Raw genomic sequence first — 25,226 nt, forward strand, 5'->3', positions numbered from 1 at the left:
GCAGGGAGTTTTTTTCAGCAAGCAGTTCATGCTTTGTGGGCTCCCGCTGATATGTGCATCACTGTGCAGACATGATAAGGATTGCTCAGTGTTGGACTGGTGACTGGTGAAGATCGGGATGAGCAGGCAAATTGAAAACTAAACAAACAATTTCACAACCTTTTGAATTTCGCTGTATGTTCTTGTAATGAAAATGTATGTATGCTTAATGGAAATGTTTGTACTATCACGTATGCTTGTTTATAATGTGTTTTCCCATATGAAAAAACAAAGAATCGCAACTGACCTTTTTTATAGCACATTATTTTCTCCTTTAGTTTCTACTTTGTATCAGATAACTAAAGGGACTAAATGTGTGTAAGAGAAGATGTGCAGAAAATAACCTTGCATAGCTGGACTGTGAGAAAACAAACATTACACCGTGACCTTGTCACCTCTTGCCAGCTCCTCCACTTTTGGGTGCAGATGTGCCTCGTCTGTGGCCTGTTGCCTATAAAACCTGTGGTTCTCTTCCCTCTTGACTTCCCAGCTCAGACACTTGGCGAATGATTGACCCCTTAGTGAAGGTTTTAAGTCATTAAAGAGAAACTTGGTCTCAACCAATTTTATTGAGTTTCCACCACAGTTTTCTCCTGATGTAGTCGTCCACATAACTTGATAGTCTGATATTAATTAAGATGGCAGACACATCATAAATGATGTAAGATTGATGCAAACCTAAAAGGGGACAAGCACGAATACACAGATGCTAAAGATTATCCAGTAACGTGGACAATATTTGCCCATTTCCTCCTCTGTGATGAAAGGTGTGTGAGGAACTGTGCAGCCCTCCGGCCCAGCGACAGGAGTCATTTGGAGAGGGCAGTAAATGAACCAGCGGACATTTGAACATCCTGGAGGCAGTGAACTGTGCCTCTGTGCGGAGGATGATGCTGAGGTGATGCAACCAGAGGAGGGGGCAGAGGATCATCCGGCTGCTGCCAACAGAAAGGAGCTGACATCCGAAACCGATGCTGCCCGCTGGCGTCTCAAACCGTGGGATCAGCGAACTGGTAGCGACCGCAAATGGACTTTCGTCGGACTTTTATTCACCGCCCTAAGATGACAAATTAGCAGAAGCTCAGGTATGAATATTTTATCTTCTTACTGGCGGAGCGCTGTCTCTTCGCCGGCTATGCTAACACTGTTAGCCTAACGATAGCATTAGCCACCTTAAGCTTTGGTGTTGCTCACTGACAGCTGAGGTAAATGAACTGACCGAGAAGAAACACACGAACCTACGCTAAAGCCACGTTAACTGCGCAGACTCGATGTGTTGTATGAGTTTATTTTGAACATCATGATAATTCGTTGTTTTAACCCTTAAACCAGATATTAGATCAGCTGTCAAGCTAGTAAAAGTCACTTGGAGCTGTACCATGAATTATTTCAAAATAAGTCTTTACGATGTGTTGATATGTTGGCCCAGTATTCTTCAGCATTCAATGTGTGTCAATAAAACATAATATTTGACCACATTTGTGACCAAATTGAGCTTGTCGTCCTCTGTGAACGCAATTTTAACTGCGATTGTGTTTTTGTCGACAGCAAAATTGTCGCTTAAACTCTCTTGTTATACTGGGGAATACTTTTAAAGCAAATCTGCAATACATATGGGCGGACCTTTAGTCTGGTTAGTCCTCTGCAAGTTTGAGGAAGCGTGTAAGAATTTAAAAATAAGTTTGGTTGGCCTCGATTGAGTTTATAGGCATGTGAAGCTGATAATATCTTTTCCACTTGGCTTTAAATATCTGCGCTAAAAAAGCACATTATATGGTTTGTATCTGACCTAATATACCCATATTTCACTCTAGGATCAAATGGTTTCGGTTTATCAGAGTTTTGTCATAATAATCATAGTTTCAGTAAAAGTTGATGAAGGGTTGTGCTTACGTGTCTAGCTTGGTGCTTTTGTTTTGAAAGCGTGTGGCCAAACAGGAAGTGAAATTACTCGAATTCCCTGCGTGCCTGACCTTAATGCTAACTAGCTAGCTGGGTTATCCTTGGTTTAAAGTTGCCATTTGTCCTCTAAAATGATAGTACAGAGGGGTTCGCACTCAGTAGAGACCGGTAATTGTCTTTCCCTGAAAGGTTTGTTTGATAAAGTATGTAGATGTGTGACTGAATGACACACTGTTATGGCTAATGTTAGCCGTGGTACTGCTAATGTAGGTGTAGCCAAGAACAATGTAAATTTGCCATTCCCCTGAGAAGAGTCAACAGTGAACTGATGGTGCAGCTTGTTAGTCCTTTTTATCTGACCCAAACTGTGTACTGCTGCGGAGCTCCTGCCTCTGTGTGTGTCTTTATAATTCTTCCTCTCTCTCACATACTGAGTTAATCTAATATCATCTTTTTAACTAGAAGTGACCACAGATGTTCTCCAGCTTTCCTGGAATAGCTTGGAAAGAGCAATACTTCACAGCCCACTCTTTAAATCAATGTCCAGGAGAAATGACTTATGAGATCTTCCTACTTGGCTTTGCCTGATCTTTGCTTTGCTTTTAGAGAAATATTTTCTCTTCAGTCTTGGAAACTTTGCCCCCAAGTGACATAGAACAAGGGGAAAAACAGAAATGCATTTCCATGACAGGTTTTCCACACAGTGTGCTGATTAAGAGGAAGGTGAATGATCTCACTGTAAGTCAGTGAAGTCTTTACGACAATGGCAGGTTGATGATGATATTAAATGTGGTAAAGAGGTTAATATAGTGGGGCATTTACGTTAGTGATCCTTTATCAGCATATTATTGTAGCATTGAAATCCAGAAACTGGTGATTGTCATTTAATTGAAGGCTATATAATTAAAACATGGCTTGATTCATTGTGTATTAATGGTGAGGCATGTTTTGGCAAATGAAATTGAAAGCGTGACAGTGTCTGCTCTGTCTCAGGCAGACTGGTGCCTGCTTGTCCTTGTACACACAGTCACCCTTGTAGGGTTTACTTTTTTTCTTTACTGGAGACGCCACCACAGGAAGCTGATGTTATGGCAAGGAAGTGCCTCCCCACAGTTAAAGCATGAATAAGGAAGGAGAGCAGGGAAGGGGTATTTATGAGTTACTAGACCACTACCACCCCCACCTCCTTCTCTTCCTAGACTGTTTCTTCTTCGTCCCCCGTCTCAGTGGCTTGCTTTTGTTCAGCTGTCTGTGAAGGAACACTACACACACTTGTTCCTTCGGTCAGCCTTGGATCAGATCCATTGCATTCATTAACACTGAAATCAAATACTGTAACTCCATTTAATTTGAATCAGGACAAGTGTTATTGAGCAGCATCTATTCTGCAGCACAGAACCATTTTATTTCTGAGTGGACATTACAGTCGATGTTGTCATGTTTTGCACATGTAAATAATTCTGTTTACAACCTCCTACCTCCCATTGTATCGTCTTTCTAATAGGTAGTGATGATAAAAAAAAAAATGTAATAGGCAAAGTTACTACATTTTAGATAATCATATCCTTGCGGTTTCTTATATGTTGTAAATTCTGATATGATGTGTGTAAATTTTTAGGCCAACAATCATTGTTCCCCCTAGGCAGATTTATGTTGTTGGCAATGAATCGGTGTGGCTAATATTTAAGAAAATGTCTGCTGCTGTCAGACAAGCCTGATGGACTGTGGCCGTTCTGTTCCTGTGCGCTTTACCAAAGAATTCAGCTCTGTTTAAAGATGAATACTTCACACTGTCATGAACGGTCAGCACAGTGATGTGGAGGCACTAGGAAAGTTGTTTTTCTCTATCACACAAACAGGTTTGTTTTGATACAGTGTGATTCATGACAGATGTCGGAGTAAACTACAGGACTGTGAGAGGAATAACTACACTTTTCAAACTGGACCAACTGAGAGTGTCAGGTCAGTGTGTATAGATTAAGGGGCTCTAAAATGGTCCACACACAAAGCTTTTTGTCGTCGGTCGTGTAGACCTTCATGGGGAGGTGCACACTGTTCTACAGAGTGGGAGAGTGAAAGAAAAGGCAGCTGACTCTGCCCCATTTAGCTGCTCTGTTGGTCCCCAGCCTGCGCTCACATGTTTATTCAGATCCAGTGAAAAGGGTTGTGCTCTAGCTAGCAGCTCTCTGTTTCAGACATCTGCTTTGACACACATTCAGCTATTCAGAAAACTGGCTGGTCGCTGAGAGCATGTCAGTACTCAGAGAAAACGCCCTGCGCAGTTTAAACATATGTGTTATGGATAAATGGATGCGTATTGAGATTCAAATACTAACCACAAGCAGCGCGTAGTTAGTTGTGTAAACACAGATGAGATAGTTGAGATAGGTCATATGAGAAGGGCCCTGATGTGTTACATTTCAAATCATGATATCATAAACATGGGGGTATTAAGAAGAAGCCCATTAAAGCACTGCTGTAATATTTAATTTCAATACAGTAATATACAATGAAATATTTATTATTAATTACTCTGCCTGTAAAGTGTCAGAAAATAGTAGAACATGCTGATGCCAGATGTTTTATAAAACCTACAGATATTCAGTTAACTGTCACAAATGATCAAATTAGTTGATGATTAACTTACTGACTGTCGAGTGATTGATTGATTGATTGATTGATTGATTAATTGACTACATATTTCAGCTTCAGTCTGTGAGCAAGTGCTGCTCATGCCAGACTGAAACATAACAAACAGACACTTATTTATAGCTCCACTGCATAAACAACCTAAGACAACCTGTCAACATGTAGTGTCTTGGTCCAAGAGATGTAGTGCCAACTGTAAGGACATATGAAAACTCGTGATTTTTAAATCAATTTTTAATTTTTTTTTTTTTCATAGATTATTTTGTATTGTTCAGCCTCAAACGGGACAATCTCGATCCAGACTGTTCTCGTCTGTGGTCCCATCAGGGCAGGGGCGTCCCTGTCTATCCTCAACAATCTCTTGAAACTCATTACTTATGAGACCATCTCCTTTCCTAAAACCTTCACATGTCTAACTAGAGCTTACTATGCACTTTTGTTGCACTTCCTTATACAAACTCCTTGCACTTGTTAGATAGATCTGGTACTTAATACTTAAGGTTTCCTACTGCACTGAAACTTGCAGGTTGCTTTAGATAAAATAAGTAAATGTAACTGTAATGTCTTTTAAAGAACTTTGTAACTGTATATTATTATTATTATTATTATTATTATTATTATTATTATTATTATTATTATTATTATTATAACAAAGCCTCCAAATGAATATGAATATAAAAGAATATGAATAATTGAAGATGCTTATAAAAACCAGTCACTTTAATTCAGTTTTCTTTCATTTATGTACTTCCAAATCATGACACACATTATCTCAAGGCACTTAAGAGGGTAAGGTAAGATATAACTTTACGGTATTATAGAGAGAATACCAACCGTTTGATTTCCCCCAAGTTCCCATAATATATCAAAAAAACTTTAAACTTACTGTGGAAAAGATGCACACACAGTATGCTTCTGAGTATTATGAGAAGATTGAGTTCAGCCTGCAGTATAGGTCTGTTTCAGTAAATATAATATACCTCTGCACCACAGGAGCCACAGAGCTGCATAGTCTAAACAGCTGAAATACATTATTTGCCATTTCCTCCATATGAGACAGAAGGATTGTTACTTTTGTTTGCATACAGCTCTCTGTAAACTCACAGTAAACTGTCTATAGTCTGATGCATCTCATCACTGTAAGAAGTTTTTGTGAACATGTTATTTTGAGTAAAGATTTCAAGTTATACAACTTGGGAATAAAAAACAGAAACACTCCACATTTTATCTGTAAGTGTAATCAGACTCTTCATAACTCTTCCTAAAGGTTAGGGCTGTGAGTGTGTTTCTTGAGGTTTGGTCATATGAAGTAGGCGTAGCTAAACTCTCAGCATCTACGTCAGCGGAGGCAAAGGTTAACCCGACAGAAATAACAAGCCAAATAAATGTAGTCTTGACAGAAAACGAATCACTGTCTGTGTGCTTGAAGAAGAGGATTTGGTGCAGGATGACAGATTTAAAGTAAAACCTGTGCCGAGGAAACGCAGCTGAAATCATAAAGTATTTGTTTTTGAATAAAGAGCAGTTGTGGTCCAGTAGTAGGTTATTTTGGATTCTCTGGAAGTATCCGCAGAGAGAAAGTATGTGCACTATTGTATGCTGATCTCCCCCCCGGCTCCGGTTGTATCAGATTTTAATTGTTGATTCACTTTGCGTGTATTTATTTATCTAAGATTCAAGGAAAGGTTTCAGTCAGTGAATTGTCTAAACATTTATTCTCCTGCTACGGCACGCTAGTTGGCTTCTCACAGCGCTCTATTTAAAGTCAGATTTTTTTGCTGATATCTGATTATATTTATTTCCATATCCAAACAACAAACTTCTGCTCAGGAAAACAACGGAGCACCGACCCAGAGACAGATTGTAGCTGAACTTCCTGTGTTTAATAAATCACTTCAGCTCACTTTTCCCTCTTAGGAGAACTCCAAGACATCCAAGTCTGTGCTAAAGTACTTACCCCTTGTCTCCAGCTGTGTCCCAAATCACTTTTCTTGCTATCGTGGCATCAAGTCATGTGTTCAGACCCCGAACAATACTGAATAATTCCTCCTGTGTTTAATGCAAGGTTTTGTCATTTGGTTGCAGCCAGTTTCAACACCTTGTTCGCTGCCAGATGAACATAGTTTATTGGCAAAGTTGCAACGATAACGCCAACATAGTTATGGAATGTCTTTGTATCATGTGTTCCTAATTCAATAAACATTTTGAATCACATCCAGCCAATGAAATCAAGAATTTTCCCTCATTAAATTGTTATCAGGAATCTTTTCAGGTTGTACAGTACAGTAAGTGTGATTGTGAACTGCTTTGAATACATCTTGAACAAACATGGCATTGAATGATTCCAGTACACGATGAAACGCAGTGCATCAGAGCGGTTGGCTGGTAACAGACTAACGGACTCACATTTTTGCCTCTCAAAAAATGACGGCAGTTGTGATGGTCTGAGTTCTCCCTTTGATCCGTGAGGGAATCTACTTTTCCTTTTTTGGCTCTGCTGTTCATTCTGCACAATGCTAAAAAAAACCAAAAACCCCTTGTTGCTCATCTGTGGCTCTGCTAAGGTGTAAACTGTAAGACTGCATCTCTCCCACAAATAAATATATACAGATTGCAGCAACCACCCACATAGATGAAACTAAGTCCTTATCATTGCCATCATGTTTGTTGTCCCAGAGCTGTGAGCACTATCACAAACACGAGAGCCACCTAGTGGAGGCTCTGGTTGGTCTGTGGAAGCCTCCGGTTCACTGTTTATCTTACATTCCTCTATCTGGGGTGGTCCTGCAGCCGCTTTAACAGCTACCAAATGTAACTGCAGTGAAGACCAAATGATCTCAATTGCAACCACCAGACAAGTGTCCAAGTATCATGATGTAAATGTGAATAACAGTTTAAACCACAATATCTACATAAATTAATCAAAGTGGAGATCAGGAGCAGAGGCAGAATTATCCACTAACACCAAATATCTGGAATTAACCTAAAATCATAGAGACAGACGGAGACGGTTTCTAGAAATGCTCAGCTATTCAGTGTAGTCTCAGTGTTTTCTAGTGTTAAGGGAGCAGTGTCTATGGAAAGAATTCCTCTTCCATGGAAAACTGGAGCTATCACTCTGCACGCTGACATGCCTTACCTTTCTCCTCCTTCCTTTGTGCACAGATTGAGCCATAAATGTATCTGCATCAGAGAGCTCAGTATGAAGAAGTCGGTCCGGCCAGGGGTGAGTAAGGTGAGCGGAGATCGAGGGAAGGCTGAGGCTGTGGCCAACGCTGGCACCGGAAAGCCCACAGCCAAGACCGGCACCACGGCCCCTCTTTCTAAGGTGAGACTCATCGTGTGATGGACCATTCAGCAGCTGGTACATGATGCTATTTAGCCGTGCTTGAATTTGAATTTATTTTCTTCTTTGTAAGTGAATGTGTTGAATGTTTGTGTTTTCAGGTGAAAAGCAATGATGATCTTTTAGCAGCTATGGCCGGAGGGAATCCCGCATCGAGTAGTGCTGTCGCCAAGACCAGGAGGACGGCCTCCATTGGGACTACGGCTAACAACCTAGACAGCAAGCCAAAGACAACATCAGGTTTATCTAAAATATCATTCCTGGATGTTAATTTCAAATTTCGTAATGTTGATTTACTAGAAATATAACGGTTGCCTTTCCCTTTCTTCACAGGTATTTCGTCAAAGCGTACAACGTCCTCGACCTCCAAGGAGCCAAATTCATCACGAGACCGTCTTCGGACGTCCAGGACATCAGCTGCTAAGAAGCAGCTGGTATCAGGGACTGTAACGGGGGATGTGGCCTCAGCGAAGCGCTCTCGCAGCCAGATCCTGACAGAGTCTGAGGGCCGCATGAGCAAGTCGAAATCAGACGGCCAGATCAGTGATAAGGTGGCTTTGGAGGCTAAAGTGAAAGACTTAATGGGTTTGGCTAAAAGCAAAGATGTGGAGATCCTACACCTGCGCAGTGAGCTGAGGGACATGAGGGCCCAGCTTGGTCTGGGAGGGAAGGAAGAGCCGCCGCAGGAAGAAGCCGGGGAGGAAGAGAAGCCCCAGGTTTCAGCCATCACAGCCGCTGATGTGGAGTCCACGCTGATTCTCCTACAAGAGCAGAACCAGGCCATCAGAGAGGAGCTGAACCTGCTGAAGAGTGAGAACCGCATGCTGAAAGACCGGCTGAATGCTCTGGGCTTCTCTCTGGAGCAGAGGCTGGACGGCTCTGACAAGCTGTTCAACTACGCCTCCCTGAGCCCAGACCACCTGGCAGCAGGCAGTGGGCAGAGTGACGGTGGGGGCACAGGGACACTGACCTCCTCAGTGGAAGGCTCCGCCCCAGGCTCTTTGGAGGATCTGCTCACAGGACACCAGCACGGAGGCTCGGCAGACAACCTCGACAGTGAATCCAGCGAGGTCTACCAGGCCGTCACCTCCAGTGATGATGCTCTGGATGCTCCCTCCGGAGCCTCCTCATCATCTGAGTCAGAGTGTGCACCCAGCAGGGAGCGCTCGCGGAGGGGCAGCAGCGGCAACGCCAGCGAGGTGTCAGTGGCCTGTCTGACGGAGCGCATCCACCAGATGGAGGAGAACCAGCACAGCACCGCTGAGGAGCTCCAGGCCACACTACAGGAGTTGGCCGACCTGCAGCAAATCACCCAGGAGCTGAACGGCGAGAACGAGCGGCTCGGGGAGGAGAAGGTGATCCTCATGGACTCCTTGTGCCAGCAGAGCGACAAGCTGGAGCTCTACGGTCGCCAGATCGAGTACCTGCGCTCTCTGCTGGAGGAGCATCATATATCTTACGTGTTAGAGGAGGACATCAAGAGCGGCCGCTACATGGAGCTGGAGCAGCGCTACGCAGACCTGGCAGATAATGCCCGCTTTGAGAGAGAGCAGCTGCTGGGGGTGCAGCAGCACCTGTCCAACACTTTAAAGATGGCCGAACAGGACAACGCTGAGGCCCAGGAGATGATCGGAGCACTGAAGGAGAGGAACCACCAGATGGAGCGCATCATGGAATCAGAGAGACAGGACCGGTCCGCCATGGCAGCCGCACTGGAGGAGTACAAGGCGGCAGTGAGCAGCGACCAGGCGGAGCTGAGCCGCTGCAGAGCCCAGCTGGACCAGGAGAGGCAGAGGGTGGCTGAGCTGTACTCCCTTCACACAGCGGGGGACAAAAATGACATCTGCCAGCTACTGGAAAGCGTGCGGCTGGGGAAGGAGGAGGCCGAGGCCAAGGCTGCAAAGATGCAGAAGGAGATGGAACAAGCCCACAGTGACTTCAACAGGCTACAGGAGACTTTCACTAAGGTCAGTGGGAACCTGAGGCCTGGAGGAGAAGATGACATGTAAAAGCAGAGGTTGTTACACAGAGGTTGTTTTAGCCAATCAAAAACATGCCCAGAGAAAAAAGCTAATATCAGTTTAAGTGTAGACTTTATTTTGAATATTTTGACCACTCTTGCTGTCAAACAGCCCTTTCCTTTGGAACTACATTTTTTTCAACCACTGCATTCCTACACACAGGAGCAACTACTCTTAGCTCTGCCTGACTGTCTGATCTGTGGAGTAATGTAGTGCACGCTGAAGGTGCCCATGTGTGTAGCAATGCAGTAGTTCAACAGTTCACAAACTGTAGCTCCAAAGGAAAGGGCTGCTTGACAGCGAGATAAAGTGGTGATAACATTCAAAATAAAGTCTACACTAAAACTGCAATTAGCTATTTTCTGTAGACATGTTTTTAATTGGCTAAAACAAGGACACATTTTGCAGATGTCCCCGTCCACAGCAGCACATCACTCAGCTTCTGTGTTGGTGCTGATCTGAATCTACTGCAGGTAACACACTTACTAAAGATGAGTACCTCACACAACCCCACGTCAAATAACCTGAGCTATCACTTTAAAGATGTTTGAATCAATGTTTGAAATAGATGTTTGACCTAAATGAAATTTTAATTTAGGATGCAAGACTTTTTGGGTCACCAAAATGAGTGTCCCTTTTATTGTCAATGGATCTGTGCCAAGTTTTACTTTGAAAATATCACAAATTCAGAGGTCAGTTATTCAGAGTCGACCTTCAGCAACGTGTGCTGCACATTCCTTGTTTGTACCTCACCAGTGTAACACTACACAGAGGTTAACCAGGCAGATGTATAATTAAGACGCACACTGTTCACAATACATCTCTTTATATTACAGTGTGACACTGCTGAAGCTTTGCTGCACATTAGTCAGCTAATTACCTCATTGCTTGTTAATAATTAAATGAAGGATCCTCTCCATCCTGTGTGTGCAGCTGGACAGGGAGTACAGAGACTTCCAGGAGCAGGTGCAGCAGCAGATGGCCGAGCAGGAGTGCGCACTGGAGAAGCAGCGCGTGGAGCTGCAGGAGAAGGAGACGGAGATCGCCGACATGAAGGAAACCATCTTTGAGCTGGAGGATGAGGTGGAGCAGCACCGAGCTCTTAAACTCCACGACAACCTCATCATCACAGACCTTGAGAGTAAGTGGGTTGAACACACAACTCACCTGCAGAGTGCAGACTTGTTCTAATGGCCAAACTTTAACGGGGTAGTAGGTTTATGCTCCTCAGGTTTACTCAGTCATCATTAAAGATCCTGTGGTGTGAAATTTAAACCAACATCTTCCATTTATTATCCTCTGCTTCTGAAAAGTTTTAATCACCCTACATCAGACCCACATCAAACTTCCTGTGCACTGACGTCTGTGGTGGTATCAACGACACCAACATGTTTCTTGTTTCTATCTCAGACTCTGTGAAGAAGCTGCAGGACCAGAAGCACGACATGGAGAGAGAGATAAAGATTCTTCACCGCAGACTGAGGGTAATGTGTTGCACCAGGTGCCATGTTGTTGACTGGAGCAGACATCATCTGCTTAAAATTAGTTTCCTTCTGATAAACTAGAACAGTGGTTTTCAAACTGTTTTTAAGAGGTGACACGAAGTCGACCACAGACCCGTCTGTTAGGATTTCTGCTTTTAGATATTTTCATAGGGAACGTATTTCAAACCCACAACCACAATATTCACATGCTATGTCAATGTGTCACTTATGGATGGAATGTAGTGAAAATTGCTTTAGAAGAAAGACACAGTGAAGTGAACTGCAGCAGTTTTAGTTTGATTCTCGGTAAATAGTAAATTTATCTTCACACTGGACAATAATAAGAGGTATTTACAAAAACTCCTCTGGATCGACAGTTTATGTCTTAATGATCTGACGTCATTGAGCCTAAACCATGTTAAAGCTGCTAATTCACATTTTTATATGAGCAGTGGATCAAGTGACTGTAGTGACAAGACCACAGAGATTCATCGCCCACATTTAAAGAGACAGAGTTTCTCTCTGCTGAGCTTTTTAAGATCTTTCAGCTTGTTGTGGTCATAACTGTTTTAATCTCTGCTCCTGTCAGTTCAGTCTCAGGCCAAACTGCCCCCAAGTGACTGCTTTAATGATCTAATGTATCATTTAGTCTAAATAATGTTCAACACTTCTCTTGTCTCTTTGTGTGTGTGTGTGTGTGTGTGTGTTTACAGGAGGAGTCAATGGAGTGGCGTCAGTTCCAGGCTGATCTGCAGACAGCTGTTGTCATTGCTAATGACATCAAGTCGGAAGCACAGGAGGAGATCGGAGACTTGCGGCGCCGACTGCAGGAAGCGCAGGAGAAGAACGAGAAGCTGAGCAAAGAGCTGGACGAGGTCAAGAGTCGCAAGTAAGAGCCGCAGAGACGCTGGGAGCAGCTGCGGTGGTCACGCTGACCTTGTCTGTCTCATGTTTCTAAACAAAAGCAGGGGAGATGTAACTGTTTATTTAATCATGAAGCCGGAAGCTCATTAGCAGCGTTTATGCTCATTCATCTTTAAATCCCTCAGGATAAAAACTGCCGCTACAGACAAAAAGACAAAATTATAAGTAATACATTTGTAATTCCTGTTCAATTAATTGCATAATTGTCCCTACGGTTTGATGTAATTTCCTGAATACGGGCAATAGTGTGGACACTGAGTAGAACACTGTGTTTCCCAGGCAGGAGGAGGAGAGAGGCCGAGTGTATAACTACATGAACGCAGTGGAGAGAGACCTGGCTGCTCTCAGACAGGGGATGGGTCTCAGCCGGCGTTCCTCCACCTCCTCAGAGCCCTCACCAACTGTCAAGACACTCATCAAGAGCTTCGACAGTGCCTCACAAGGTACCGCACAATGTTAAGATATCCCGCCTGCTTCACTTTTATACTGTTACCAGTTGTGAATATGTATGTTCCTGCAGATGACTGATTTCTCAGACTGAACACAAGTGTGACAGTGTAATGTTTCCAAGGAGAGAATGGAAATTGAAGTGACAGTCATGGGAATGTAATCTCAGTTTTAGTGATTGAAAATCAGAGGATGCAGAGGTGTATCGAATTTATTTTTCAGTTCTTTTTTGTTCTTAGCTCAGAATTTATACACAAATGTTTTACAGATGAGGCTCCTGATGCAGTTCATCACATCAGGAGTTTGTGTAGCTGCTTGTGTGGAGCAGGTCAAAACTGAGCCACTAACTGTCCTCTCTGTGTTAACTCAGGTCCACCTACCAATGGAGCCGCTGTGGCTCCAACGGCCTCGGCTGCCCCACTACCACGCACCCCCCTCAGCCCCAGTCCCATGAAGACACCTCCAGCAGCTGCTGTTTCGCCCATACAGGTAGAGGAGGGAAGCCTCGGTCTGAATATGTCGCTCCTTTTTTCCTGTTCTGTACTTTTTTAGTGGTTAGTTATGAACTTTATTGTCCTAAATGTGGAGAGTCTTTGGATTCACTACACAGTGTTAAAAATAACACAAGACAAACGATGAGGAGCTCAAGAACAAACAAACAACATGGTTTTAAAAGACAAAAATGATAAAAGCAAGATGCAAGATTTAGTTTGTAACAACGATTTCAAACCTCTTCCACATCTGTCTCATGTCACATGCACCACATCAAAAACTCTTGACTGTCCATACATCCATTATCCATACTGCTTATCCGCACTGGGTCATGGAGGGTTGGAGCCAATCCCAGCTGACATTCTTGACTGTTAAAAACATTTTTAGCCTGAGAACCAGAATTATTTTTTTATTTTTTATTTTTCTGAGTTTGTGAAAGAGACAGTTCTGATTTAAACAAAGCTTCCCTGGTCGCTCACTGTTAGTTGTGCTGGTGAGAGCTGCAGCACATGCAGTTTACCACGATGCTCTCTCAAACTCTTAACATCTAACCTTCTCTTTATGATGCACATTTTGCATAAATATTTGTTATTTGTATAAATGAGTACATCTTCAAATCTGGGGATCTCCATACTGATGTGATATTTCTCACCTGACTGGATAAACTGCTGAGCGGCTGTAGAGAAGTTCAACTGTGGGAAAATGTTTTAGAAATAACACAGAATTTAGATTTAATGAGGTGAATCAGAGATGACAAATTATCTGAATTATCTGTCAATACACTGTACACAGTGTCATTGTCCATATAACTAACACTGAACATACATTATATGTGATAGAATATAATCTGCAGATGATATGGTCATAGTAAATCAAAATGCTCATCATTTTATTCCTGCAGCTAATGATGATTTTCATTACTGATCAGTTTCTTGACTGCTTTCTCTTTAGTTTTATCTACAAAACATCTGAACACAGTGGAAAATGCACATTATAATTTTCCACAGTCTGAGGAGACGTTTATTAACAGGCCAGAACACACAGATGTTCACTTTACTATTATATGACAAAGAAAAGCATGAAATCCTCACTTTTGACAAGACATAATTGTCAGTTTAGCTTGAATAATTACTAAAATGATTCATCAATTATCAAAATAGTCAGTTGACTAATCTATTAATAGACTAATTGTTGCAGCTCTACATAATTTCTGTTTCAGCACTACCCTGTGAAAACCATAAATCTCCAAAACATCAGCTTTTCATGAGCTAAATGAAACAGCTGTTTGTAGCTTTGTGACAATTATTCTTTCAAATAATCTAATGTTTTGTTGTTTTTTTTATCTTTTATTTACCTGAATAGGAGGGAAGTAGAATTTTTTTCAACTAATGAAAGAACATTGAATCATTTTAAAATCATTAAATTTGGACATACAGAGTCATCTGTTTAAAAGAAAAAACTATTTAAAAAAGTAATGTACTACATTTTATATTGTATTTCTCTAAACCAAGACTCTTTTTGACACAGAAAACTGTTTTAATTTATTGCTGTTTCAGAGACACTCCATTACTGGGTCCATGTCAGCACCCAAGCCGCTCTCCTCACTGACTGACAAGAGGCCCAGCTACACAGACATCACCATGCCAGGTGAGACAGCGTCACTATGATCATTTAAATACTCTCCATATCATGACAGTTTATCTATGTTGGACCTATAGTTCCTTATATATAATAATGGGTAACACACAGGATGAGCCAGAGTCCTCTACACTTCTGTCACAATAAACTATCATAGTGATTCATGAGATGGACTTTCCCCTCTCTCATGAGAATTAAAGCCACAGAGTTTCCCTGGAGACTCAGAGTTGGGAGTGAACAGGTTTACTGTACACTAATGTCAGTCTTTAGTTCGTCAAAACACTAGAGTGGAAGATAAGAGAGAACTAATGAGCCACCACATAATGTAGAGTTTCCCTCAGTTCATTCTCACCAGTAATGAGTTCAAGTGTTTCATGTGAACGTGCAGACTCAGCTGGAGCCTCCAAAGTTCAGTTTATTTTCATCTGATTTATAGTTTTCTTTCTCAGTGAGTCGACCTCGTGTGTTGGTATTCCCTGAGGGGCTGGAATGTGGTTCTTCACTGACCCTGTTACATGTAATGTCAAGGGAAGACCTTATAGAAGCACTCGTACTGTATGTGATGTAAACACTCTGATGTGTCCACAGCTGAGCACCTTCTCAGGGGAACCTCGGCGAGCCGACCTCCCTCTGTCCTCCAGAGGGTCTCCAACATGGACTCCACCAAGGCGATCTCAGGTTAGAGATGGGAGTTAAATTACGAGGATTCACTCAGTCTCCATTTTAGTAAAAGAATCAATCAGTCAGTAATCACCTCCCTTGTCCTGAGCAGTGTCCCGCAGGAGCAGCGAGGAGATGAAGAGGGACATGTCTGCTGCAGATGGAGCCTCCTCATCCTCCCTGATGGCTATGAGTGCAGCGTCCTCTCCTCTCTCCCTGTCCTCCTCCTCTCCCACCGCCTCCATCACCCCCACAGCGCGCAGCCGTCTGAGGTACTTCCTGTTCGAGCACTGCCTCACCTGTATGTGGTGCTAACAGTGGATTGTGTCATTTACCTGTTATCCTGACACCTGTTTGAAGTCAGTGTCTGTTTCCATGATTTTAATCTGTCACCTGCTTGTGTGACGTCACCTCCTTTCACTGTAGCTGTGATTGGTCCACTGGCAAAACATACAGCCCCAGTGATGTCCAGCTTTCCCTCTCACCAAGCACACATGCTCACCATATAATGTGTTTGCCTCTCCGACATAGTGAATCTTTTAAAACCGTGTTGTTTCCTGACACGTCTCCTCTGTGCGTCTGTCACAGAGAGGAGAGGAAGGACCCGTTGTCAGCTCTGGCCAGAGAGTACGGAGGCTCCAAGAGAAACGCTTTGCTGAAGTGGTGCCAGAAGAAGACTGAAGGCTACCAGGTAGGTTAACGTCCTGTCACTGGTTTGTACAGGCTGATTCAAAATGGCCATGACTTGCTCCACTGGCCTGGGTAGAAATTGACAATAACACCACAGTCTGTGTATAGATCCTCTCTTCACTCTGAAGCCAACAAGTGTGAAAATGAAAAAAATCTGGGGGTGTAAATGTCACAAGAAGTGAGCTCATCAGATCTCCTGGTCCTCATTCAGGCTGGCAGCTTCACACTAACACACCCAAACCTCAGAGCAACTGTCAGCAGCCGAGTTGAATCGTGGGTACTGTAGGCACAAGGAAGGAGACGCAATGGAAAAAGGACAAAATGTCCAAGGCCCAACAAAACTTTTTCACTGAAAATGAAAAAAAAATGACCATTCCAACTGAATCACACAATATCTACCAAAATAATCACAATAGGATTTTTTTTCAGTTCAGCTCTACTTCACACACAGCTCTTGCCAGCCAATCATATCTGTCTGTGGGTTCATTCCAGGTCAATTCACACACAATTCAGATCTTTTTTCCAGATCATGTCATACATTTTCTAAAGAAAATAAAAAATCATGTAAAAACTTCTGTGCAGGAAGTTTGGCCCTCAGAGCAAACTATAATCATGTTTGGAATTCTTTATCTGTCTATTCTGAGCCTCAATGATCATTTATTTTTCACTGGATTGGATTGAAATTTGTAATGAACATCCAAGAAACCCTTTGCACCCATGTAAATAGATGATTCTGAATGTTTTACAGTAATCAAATTAATAAAGATTTTTTTTACCCAGACGAGGAGCTTTGGAGCTGAAAGAACTCACTGTTTTAGATATTTTGACTGAAAATTTTCCCAAGAAGATTTATTTCAATTTCCATCGTTTTTCTTTTACTCCTTAAGCATGTAAAAAAAAAATTTGACAATAGCTAATTATTCATACTTTTCATTGACTGTAATTTTACATTCAGTGGTTTTATTTCATAGGTTGGTATTTGTACAATGTTGACTTCAAGGTTTAATATCTGTGTGTGACACCTACTGATTTTCATTGGGTTCAGTTACAGCTTGGTTTGTTGCAGACTAAACGATGTCCTCTTGTTCTGTGTCTGGACAAAATGTTAATCTCAGTCCCTCAGTTCAACACAGTGGGGTCCTAAACTCTGAGAAAGGAAAAGTGGTCTCACTGATCATTATTTCGCAGCTCTGCAATTTCAACACACATCTGTTAAGTCAGATCGTTCCCTTCTCAGCGTGGGAGATGAGTTGATGTGGGATGATCCTGTGTCACTGTTGTTATCGAAACGTCGTAAAACAAGATTCAGTCTAATTAAAAATGGCAGCTGTAGCTTCAGAAGATCTCTATGATAAACAAAGACTAAGGTCATCGTTCCTTCATGACAGGATGAATTGGCCTTGATCAAATATGGAAATTCAAATCTGTATTTTGTGGCGCATCGCCAGTTCCTGTCAAAGCAACAAGATGACTTGATGTTTTGTGAAGGCAAAGATAACTAAAGAAAACAGCGTCTGGAGAGCTATAAAAATATCATCAGCTGAGAAAGACAGCACTGTTTTCTCCCCTGCTGGTTTATGAGCTTTATGATAGAATCATCTATGTTTTGCTACATATTTGTAGTTGATGTTTGAGTGTGTAGTTACAGTGAATAAATTATGCCAAATATGAAAAGCAGATAAACATTTTCTTTTCAAGAGGTTGATAATTTACTGACTAGAGAGTGAGAAAAATGTTAATCCTGATCCCGTCTGCTGAACTGTCCCCGAGCAAGCGCAAAGTTAGTTAGTGATCCTTAAGATTAAAGTCCTGGTTGATTTGGCAACAACCATGGCTACCAATGGTAACCAATGGTAACCACAAGTGAAGTTTCATACAGGTTCCAGAAATGTGGAGGCAGCTGACTCTCAATGAGCAGGAATTTTTCAGATATACAACAGAAGAGCTTCTGATGAATCTGTTTACAGTGCAAGCAAAGAAACTCCTGTTGTTTTAATAAAGCATCAGTCAGCAATCAGCCTTTTTACATCAAGTCATGAGCATCTGTGACCTGCTTTCATAATAACACGACATGAGCAGTTTTCCACAGAAAGAGGAGTTGGTTGCCTGGCTGAGAAGTTGGACTGAGCAGCCTGTCGTCTCCAACTCCTCATCCAACAGCTCACTGGCTACTCCTTGTTTCATTACTCCCCTGCAATATTTAAAAACTGATCCTCTGTCAAATGATGCAGACAGCAACGTTTAATGGCTTTTAATTTGAATTAGAAACAGTAGGAAACATTGGGCTTTCATTAGCAGTGAGGCTGATGTCAATGAGATCAAATTCAAAACAGTTCTGCTGGATTATTTGCTGCATCATTTCCTATGAATCCCTTTTGTATAGGTAGGCAGTTAGAATCCAGAGCAGGACGCTGCCACTAACAATAGAAAAAAACTGTATAATGGTACAAATGTAATGTATAATGTAAATATATTAGAGGGCTTTTGCAGAAAAAATGCACAGCACAAGCTGTATCAAAAATGGGTTTGATTTCACAAAGATCTTAAGGATGTCACTCTCTTTAGTGAAGGTGTGTCTCTGTCCTCCTCCTTTCTTTCTGTTTCAGTTTAGTGTGATGCTGGTGCTGACACACATGCATAGTGTCTCTTATTTGACGACTGCAGTGACAGTTGACTCAAATCAAAAAACATCTGTCTAAACGTGCAGAGACAATAAAGGTCTAAGCATTGACCTAGAAATGACTTAAATGACAATCAGAAGGTTTTTCCAAGAGTCACTTGCCGTATTGAAATGATGTTTACCCCCTTTAACTGATGTAGGTTATGGTTGCCATGGCAGCTAAGGTCCTCTCCAGGAAGTGTGCCACATTTAACACATCCTGTGTTACCTACCTGACAAAAACACAAGGGCCTCTCTGAATCATTGTGCACTATCTAGATCATAGTTGTGATACTGAGGACACGTGAACATCTCGTTACGTATAACCTCTGGTTGTTTGTGGGGGCTGTAAATCTTTGATTTTAACGGTCGAGTGACAGTTCATGGTGGAGGAGATGATGAATGTTGATACTTTGTAGTTAAATCATTTGAATGGTTCCATGACAACTGAATTTATTGTGACCATAATATTGTTGGAAGCAATGTTGAAGCCTGTGATACACAGCGGCTGGCAGTGACATTCATGACCGAGGTTAAAATGTTTTACCCTCTTATTTCGGGCCAGGACCAGAAATTGATTTTCTATCGATTTTGTCCTGGACTGTAAATGATCTGTCAGTTTAAATCAAAGTGAAACTGGATCGCCGTTGTGTTTTTCAGAACATTGATATCACAAACTTCAGCAGCAGCTGGAACGATGGCCTGGCCTTCTGCGCTCTGCTCCACACCTACCTGCCTGCACACATCCCCTACCAGGAGCTCACCAGCCAAGAGAAGGCAAGTGCAGATCAGAGGAAACCCCCAAACCCTCAGCTATCAACACTTCTGTCTTGACTGTTTGTCAGACTGTTTCATTGTGTGACTGTCTTTTTTTTCCTCAGAGGAGAAATTTCACCTTAGCTTTCCAGGCTGCAGAGAGTGTGGGCATCAAATGCACTTTGGTAAGCGTCATGTCATCATTATGTTGATTAATATAAACAAGAGTAAAAACAAAATGATGGATTAGCTATGCTCTAAAGAAAGCATACATTACATAGCCAAACACAGCTTGGGGTCAGATTTGTGTGATGTGTTCTCTGAGGAATGTCCACAGAAACATACAGAAACATACACGGATGGTGTGTTTGACTCACATTTGTCCCGCATGTTTTTTCTTGATTGTAGAGTTATTATTTCTTTCCAGTCTTTTGTGATAGGCCCTCCTTACTCATAATGCGAATAAATATCAACCCCAGACGTTTGTCATTCTGATCATTAGTCAGAGGTCAACCACATAATGTGTTGGAGTTGTACAGTGTGTCAGCTATAGTTTTACTTTCATCCTTGTAAACTTCACTGACCTACGGCTCTGTACAAACCACAGCTGCGCAGCCAAACGCTGTACAAACCCTCAGGATTTCATTTTCAATTCTACCAAAGATTCCCAAAGTTCAGCGCACAACTCCACTAGCTGTTTTCACGCTCACTGTTTGGACACATTCAACATATGAGATCTAACATGTCAATCAGTGAGCGTTAAGTGGCTTTTGTAACTTAAGACAGAGGCAGGCTAGCTGCTAGGCTAGCTATTTTGCCCTGTTTCCTGTCTGTATGCTAAGCTAAGCTAACCAGTTGCCTGCTGTAGCTTTGTATTTACAATATACAGTACCAGTCAGGTACTGTAGATATAAGAGTCGTGTAAATCTGCTCATCTTCTTCTTGGAAAGACAATAAACACAGTCATTTCCCCAATGTTTATCTGCTTTATGGGGAAATAAAAGGCAAACGGTTGAGTAAATAAACATGACGCAGGATGGCGTCCATTATTAACCTGTCTGCTTCATAATTATTTAATTACCAGATTTGGTACATTTTTTATGTTTTCATGTTGTCTGTCCATCGTTCGTCCCAGTATTGGGAACATGATATGTCAGTAATGTCTTGAGGGAACTTCAAGACATTAGATTAGATTTTGGTGGTCAAAGGTGAAAGTTCAAGGTCATAGTGACCTCATGTTCTTGAGAATGCAATATATGAAGAAGGCCCAGAAGGAATTTCATTACTTCAGGCACAAACTTTCACTTGGACTCAAGGATGAAGTGATTAAAATTTGGTGGTCAAAGGTCAAAGGTCAGATCTGTGTGACCTCTCAAAACATGTTTTCGGCCATGACTAAAATAATGATAAATAAATTCATACACTAATTATGACATAATATCACTGAAAATCTCTATAAGGGTAAAATGATGTGATGACATTTTATGTCCAAATGGTCAAAGGTCACTTTCACTGTGACATCATAATGTTCTGCAAAAACACCTCTGGACGTTTTTCAGTGCTGTAGCTCTGGATGGGCAGACTGTGACCATATTTCCTGCAGCTTGACTTGTTGGTGGAGGCAAACAACCGCTAGGTGGTAATTCTAGTTTTATGTGTCTTTCTCAAAGACACATTTGTGTACTCATTATGCAGATGGTTCAGTTGTTCCCACATACACACACCAAATGAATTGTGAATGATCTTCCAGTGTAAAACAAACGGTGAAATAATATTGTCATACTTATTTTTCCTCCATAACTGTCTCCGTCTCTATTTCAGGACATAAATGAGATGGTGCACACAGAGAGGCCAGACTGGCAAAGTGTCATGACCTATGTCACAGCCATCTACAAGTACTTTGAGACCTGACTCTGCCGCCTCAGCCGCCCTGCTCCTGCAGCACAGTCTGTGCCACGTCAGCCCTCCTGAGCTCTCAGCAACCTTCCTACACCACAGTCAACTGTTATACCTCACTGACCCCTCCCTCGCACCACAGCAACACCCAGTCACGCTGCATGCCGGTCCTCAGTATTTAGCAACACTAAAGGCAGACCACAACCTGACTGGACACAGCTACTCCTTCCTCCCACTACAGCACAGGAGGGAGGGGCTTTTTGTAGAGTAAGGGCTTGCCTATATGTCTACTGTTACACTAGTTAGTCTAGTGACAACATGGTGAACTGAGCAGTGATGAAATCCTGCAGATCATCAGTTCACATCTGTTAGAGCAGCATGGAAAAGAAACCAAGTCTGAGTGCCTTCTACCTGGCTCTTCCTCACTAATGCTCCTCCACACTTAACCCAGTTTCCAGTCTGTTAAAGGGGAATTCTGTCAAATCTGACTTTTACGTGTGCTACTTTGCAACAGCAGAAGTTTTCATAAATAGTCACAGTGTTTTCCCCTTTTCTTTGTTGATGATGAGTATTTTGTGGAAAACATGGCTGCCTGCAAAACAACAAACCAAAAGTTAGTGATGTTGGAATTTCCCCCACAACCCAGAAAATTCCCTTTGACAGGAATTCAGACAGACGCAGCCTTTTCTTTGCACCAAGTCTTCCAGATGTTACAGTACGATGTTGATGCCTCTCTTTCAATGGATGAAGTGTCTGTGTGGGTTTAGATGCAGGGGAGCGGGAGATGAGCTCTTTCTTTGGACCAGACCTCCACAGAGGCAGCGTGGACGTGTCTTTTCATGACAGTCTGTGAAGCTGCAGATCCGAGGAGTTGTTGCCAAATATGTTTCAGAGCCTTTCCAATGTTGATTTCTGGCTTTTGTTGGTCACCAGGACAGACTGATGCTGCAGACAGCTACTGCATCAGCATCTGAGCGCAAGTTTTTTTTCAAGCACAGAAATATGCTACATGCTACAACACACCCAAACACACACTGATGGGTTTTCGCTAATAGATTCATGAAGGTGGACTAATAGTCATTTGATGTGTGAGGAGTTCTCAACACTAATCTTACAACTGTATAATATGAGTGTTTACATATTGTAGGCCTTCATTTGCCATCTTGCACTTAGACTTCATTAGGCACATACAACACACAACATCAGTTCATCATAACCAAAATACGAGTGAGTAGAATCTAGTTTTTCTCATAGTGTGTTTTGATCGACAAGATAAGTTCTGTTTAGATCAGAGAGCCTAAAACTTCACCAGCCTGGGGCTTTAATTAAGAAAAGTAGTCTCTCACCCAGGGGCTTCATGTTGGGAAGATGTGCTCTAGTTTTTGGAAACGAGCAGAGAGATTCATAGGTGAAGACTCATGTTTGTAGGTCAATGCAGCGTCTCATTAAAGGTATAATTCAGTTTATTGGGAAGAACAGTTTTTAACTGTCTGGCAGAGTTAGATGAGAAGATTGAAACAACTTTCATGTCTGTGCAGTAGATATGAAGCTAGATCCTGCAGCTGGTTAGCTTATCTTAGCATGAAGACAGGAATGAGGGAGAAACAGCCAGCCTGGCTCTTTCCAAAGGTAACAAAAACTACCTGCCAGCGGCTCTAAGGCTCACTAATGACCATGGTATAAGAAAAACATAAGTGTAAAAATGACAAGTTGTAGTTTCACGGATGATTATGTGCTGGACTTTTTGTTGGCTGGAAGCAGTGACATCTTTGACAGAGCCAGACGAGCTATTTGCAGTCCTCATGCTAAGATAACCAGCTGCTGGTTGTAGCATCAAACATGAGGTCCAAGTGGTATCCATCTTCCATCTAACAAGAAAGCAAATAGTCATATTTCCCAAAATTCTCCTGAAATGTCAGCAAATGTTGCAAAACCATTTTTTTTTTTGCACATGAATGACAAAATATGCACAAGTGACTTAGGTTGTGTTAATGCTGATGCTGTGGTAGACAGGTCGTTTTTGAAATTCTTAGTATGACTATTACTATAGAGAAACTTTATAGCACAGTGCCATTTAAAGTGAGTGAATTGTGCCTCAACATACCAAGTTCACTGTATTTATTTGCATGGTTTCCAAGCATTGTAGCGAGGCCACTGCTTTATTTGTGTGTTTATGAATTTATTACACAGACAGTACGTAGCTGCACTGAGATAAGCTTTTTGTACTCCACACTAAACTCCTGCCTTAACAGTTTAGCCGAAGCTTCTGCGAGTGAAACTGTGACACTTCATACTGTGGTCATCCCTCCTCACCAGGCGCCTGTGTTGGCATGGAAACAGCTTCAGGAACAAGCTGCCTCTTGTTTGTGCCTCTTGAGGAACACTAATGGTGAATGGTGGTTTCAGACTATTTTGGGAAGCTGGTTGAATTCCTCCGTGTGTCTGGTGAAGGTGACTACACACTGTTTTGATCTGGATCAGATGAAGCTGCCAGCTGGTATCCATATCAACATGAGAAACCACATTTTTTGCCAAGCCCCAACATCACAGTTTGTACAGCCGCCTCTGACACCACTGATTTAAAGTCAGCACCAGAGCCTGCAACAGTGACGGTCTCTTTTTTGTGTACGAGAGAGAGAGAGAGAGAGAGAGAGTTATTTAATGACATTTGAAAGCGTCGGCTCTCTGTTGATGGATTTTGCTGGAGATTGTCAGCCAACGGTTTTACTGCTTGATTCCACCACTGGCCCACGTGTTTTATTGCCCCCGACAGGAACATCTGAGAGCTACAGAGAGATCTGAAGCCTCTTGATCCTGGAGAAGGAATGTGTTTTGATCATGCTGTAGTGATCCGGGGACTTTACGAGGTCCATCGTGTGCCGACGTGGAGTGATCGATGAGCACCAAGGCCAGCCTGCTGGGGAGAGACAAACAGCCTGCTGGAGAGAGACACCAGACGGCTGAGGAGAGACACCAGACGGCTGAGGAGAGACATCAGACGGCTGAGGAGAGACATCAGACGGCTGAGGAGAGACACCAGACGGCTGAGGAAAGCTAGGAGGCACATTCCACCTCCACATGAAGGACATGTTACATTGTTTGTTGAAGTTTGCGTCTTTACCACGAAGCAAATCTGAACATGTGCATTATGACTTTATTGGGTCCACTTCATCATGCTACTTTCATTTTTCTTTGTTTACTTGAAAATGCTCTGAGAATTCCACTGAACCTGCTTTAATTTCTTTTTGTTTCCACGTTGCCTTTTTTTTTTTTTTTTTTTTTTAAACAATCCATGCTACATTTTGTTTTTGGTGTGAAGTATGTTTTGTTTTTGTTTTTTTTTCAAGAGAAAATCCTGATCACACTACATGCAGTGCTGAAATGAATAAATGTGTATTTGTATTTGTATGTGTATGTGTGTGCGTGTGCGTGTGTGTAAAGGGACTAAGCTACAGTATTAAGTGCACACAATGATGATAATCAGTTGTAAAAAAAAAAGAAAAAAAATGCTGTCTGGTTTTATGTTGCTTTATTTTTTCTGGCAATAGTTATTAAAGACCATTTGAAGCAGCCATGTTTGTTGCCATCACTGTCTCAGCAGGGGCTTTCACTTGTACCTCGTT

The 25,226-nt window shown here is 42.2% G+C and overlaps 1 protein-coding gene across 1 annotated transcript; it reads left to right on the top strand.

Annotated features, from left to right (window-relative positions):
- On the top strand, window positions 1–25,175 carry specc1la (sperm antigen with calponin homology and coiled-coil domains 1-like a). The gene is made up of 16 exons (XM_071481994.1): window positions 1–1,124; window positions 7,756–7,918; window positions 8,038–8,176; window positions 8,270–9,903; window positions 10,891–11,098; window positions 11,368–11,441; window positions 12,155–12,330; window positions 12,645–12,808; window positions 13,183–13,301; window positions 14,861–14,951; window positions 15,531–15,620; window positions 15,715–15,874; window positions 16,191–16,293; window positions 19,612–19,728; window positions 19,833–19,892; window positions 21,529–25,175. Exons 2-16 carry the CDS (start codon window positions 7,793–7,795, stop codon window positions 21,616–21,618), a joined length of 3,351 nt encoding a protein of 1,116 aa, XP_071338095.1. The 5' UTR covers window positions 1–1,124; window positions 7,756–7,792; the 3' UTR covers window positions 21,619–25,175.
- Window positions 25,176–25,226: the final 51 nt, after the last annotated feature.

The sequence above is a fragment of the Trachinotus anak genome, unplaced genomic scaffold, assembly GCF_046630095.1.
Source record: "Trachinotus anak isolate AG129_WGS33_773 ecotype Australia unplaced genomic scaffold, CSIRO_AGI_Tana_v1 ptg000008l, whole genome shotgun sequence".
Taxonomy (NCBI): Eukaryota; Metazoa; Chordata; class Actinopteri; order Carangiformes; family Carangidae; genus Trachinotus; species Trachinotus anak.

Coding starts and splice junctions, on each gene's coding strand:
- specc1la (XM_071481994.1), top strand. CDS start 7,793: ATGAAGAAGTCGGTCCGGCCAGGGGTGAGTAAGGTGAGCGGAGATCGA. Junction 8,177..8,269: donor CAAGCCAAAGACAACATCAG/GTTTATCTAAAA, acceptor CTTTCTTCACAG/GTATTTCGTCAAAGCGTACA. Junction 12,809..13,182: donor CTTCGACAGTGCCTCACAAG/GTACCGCACAAT, acceptor GTGTTAACTCAG/GTCCACCTACCAATGGAGCC.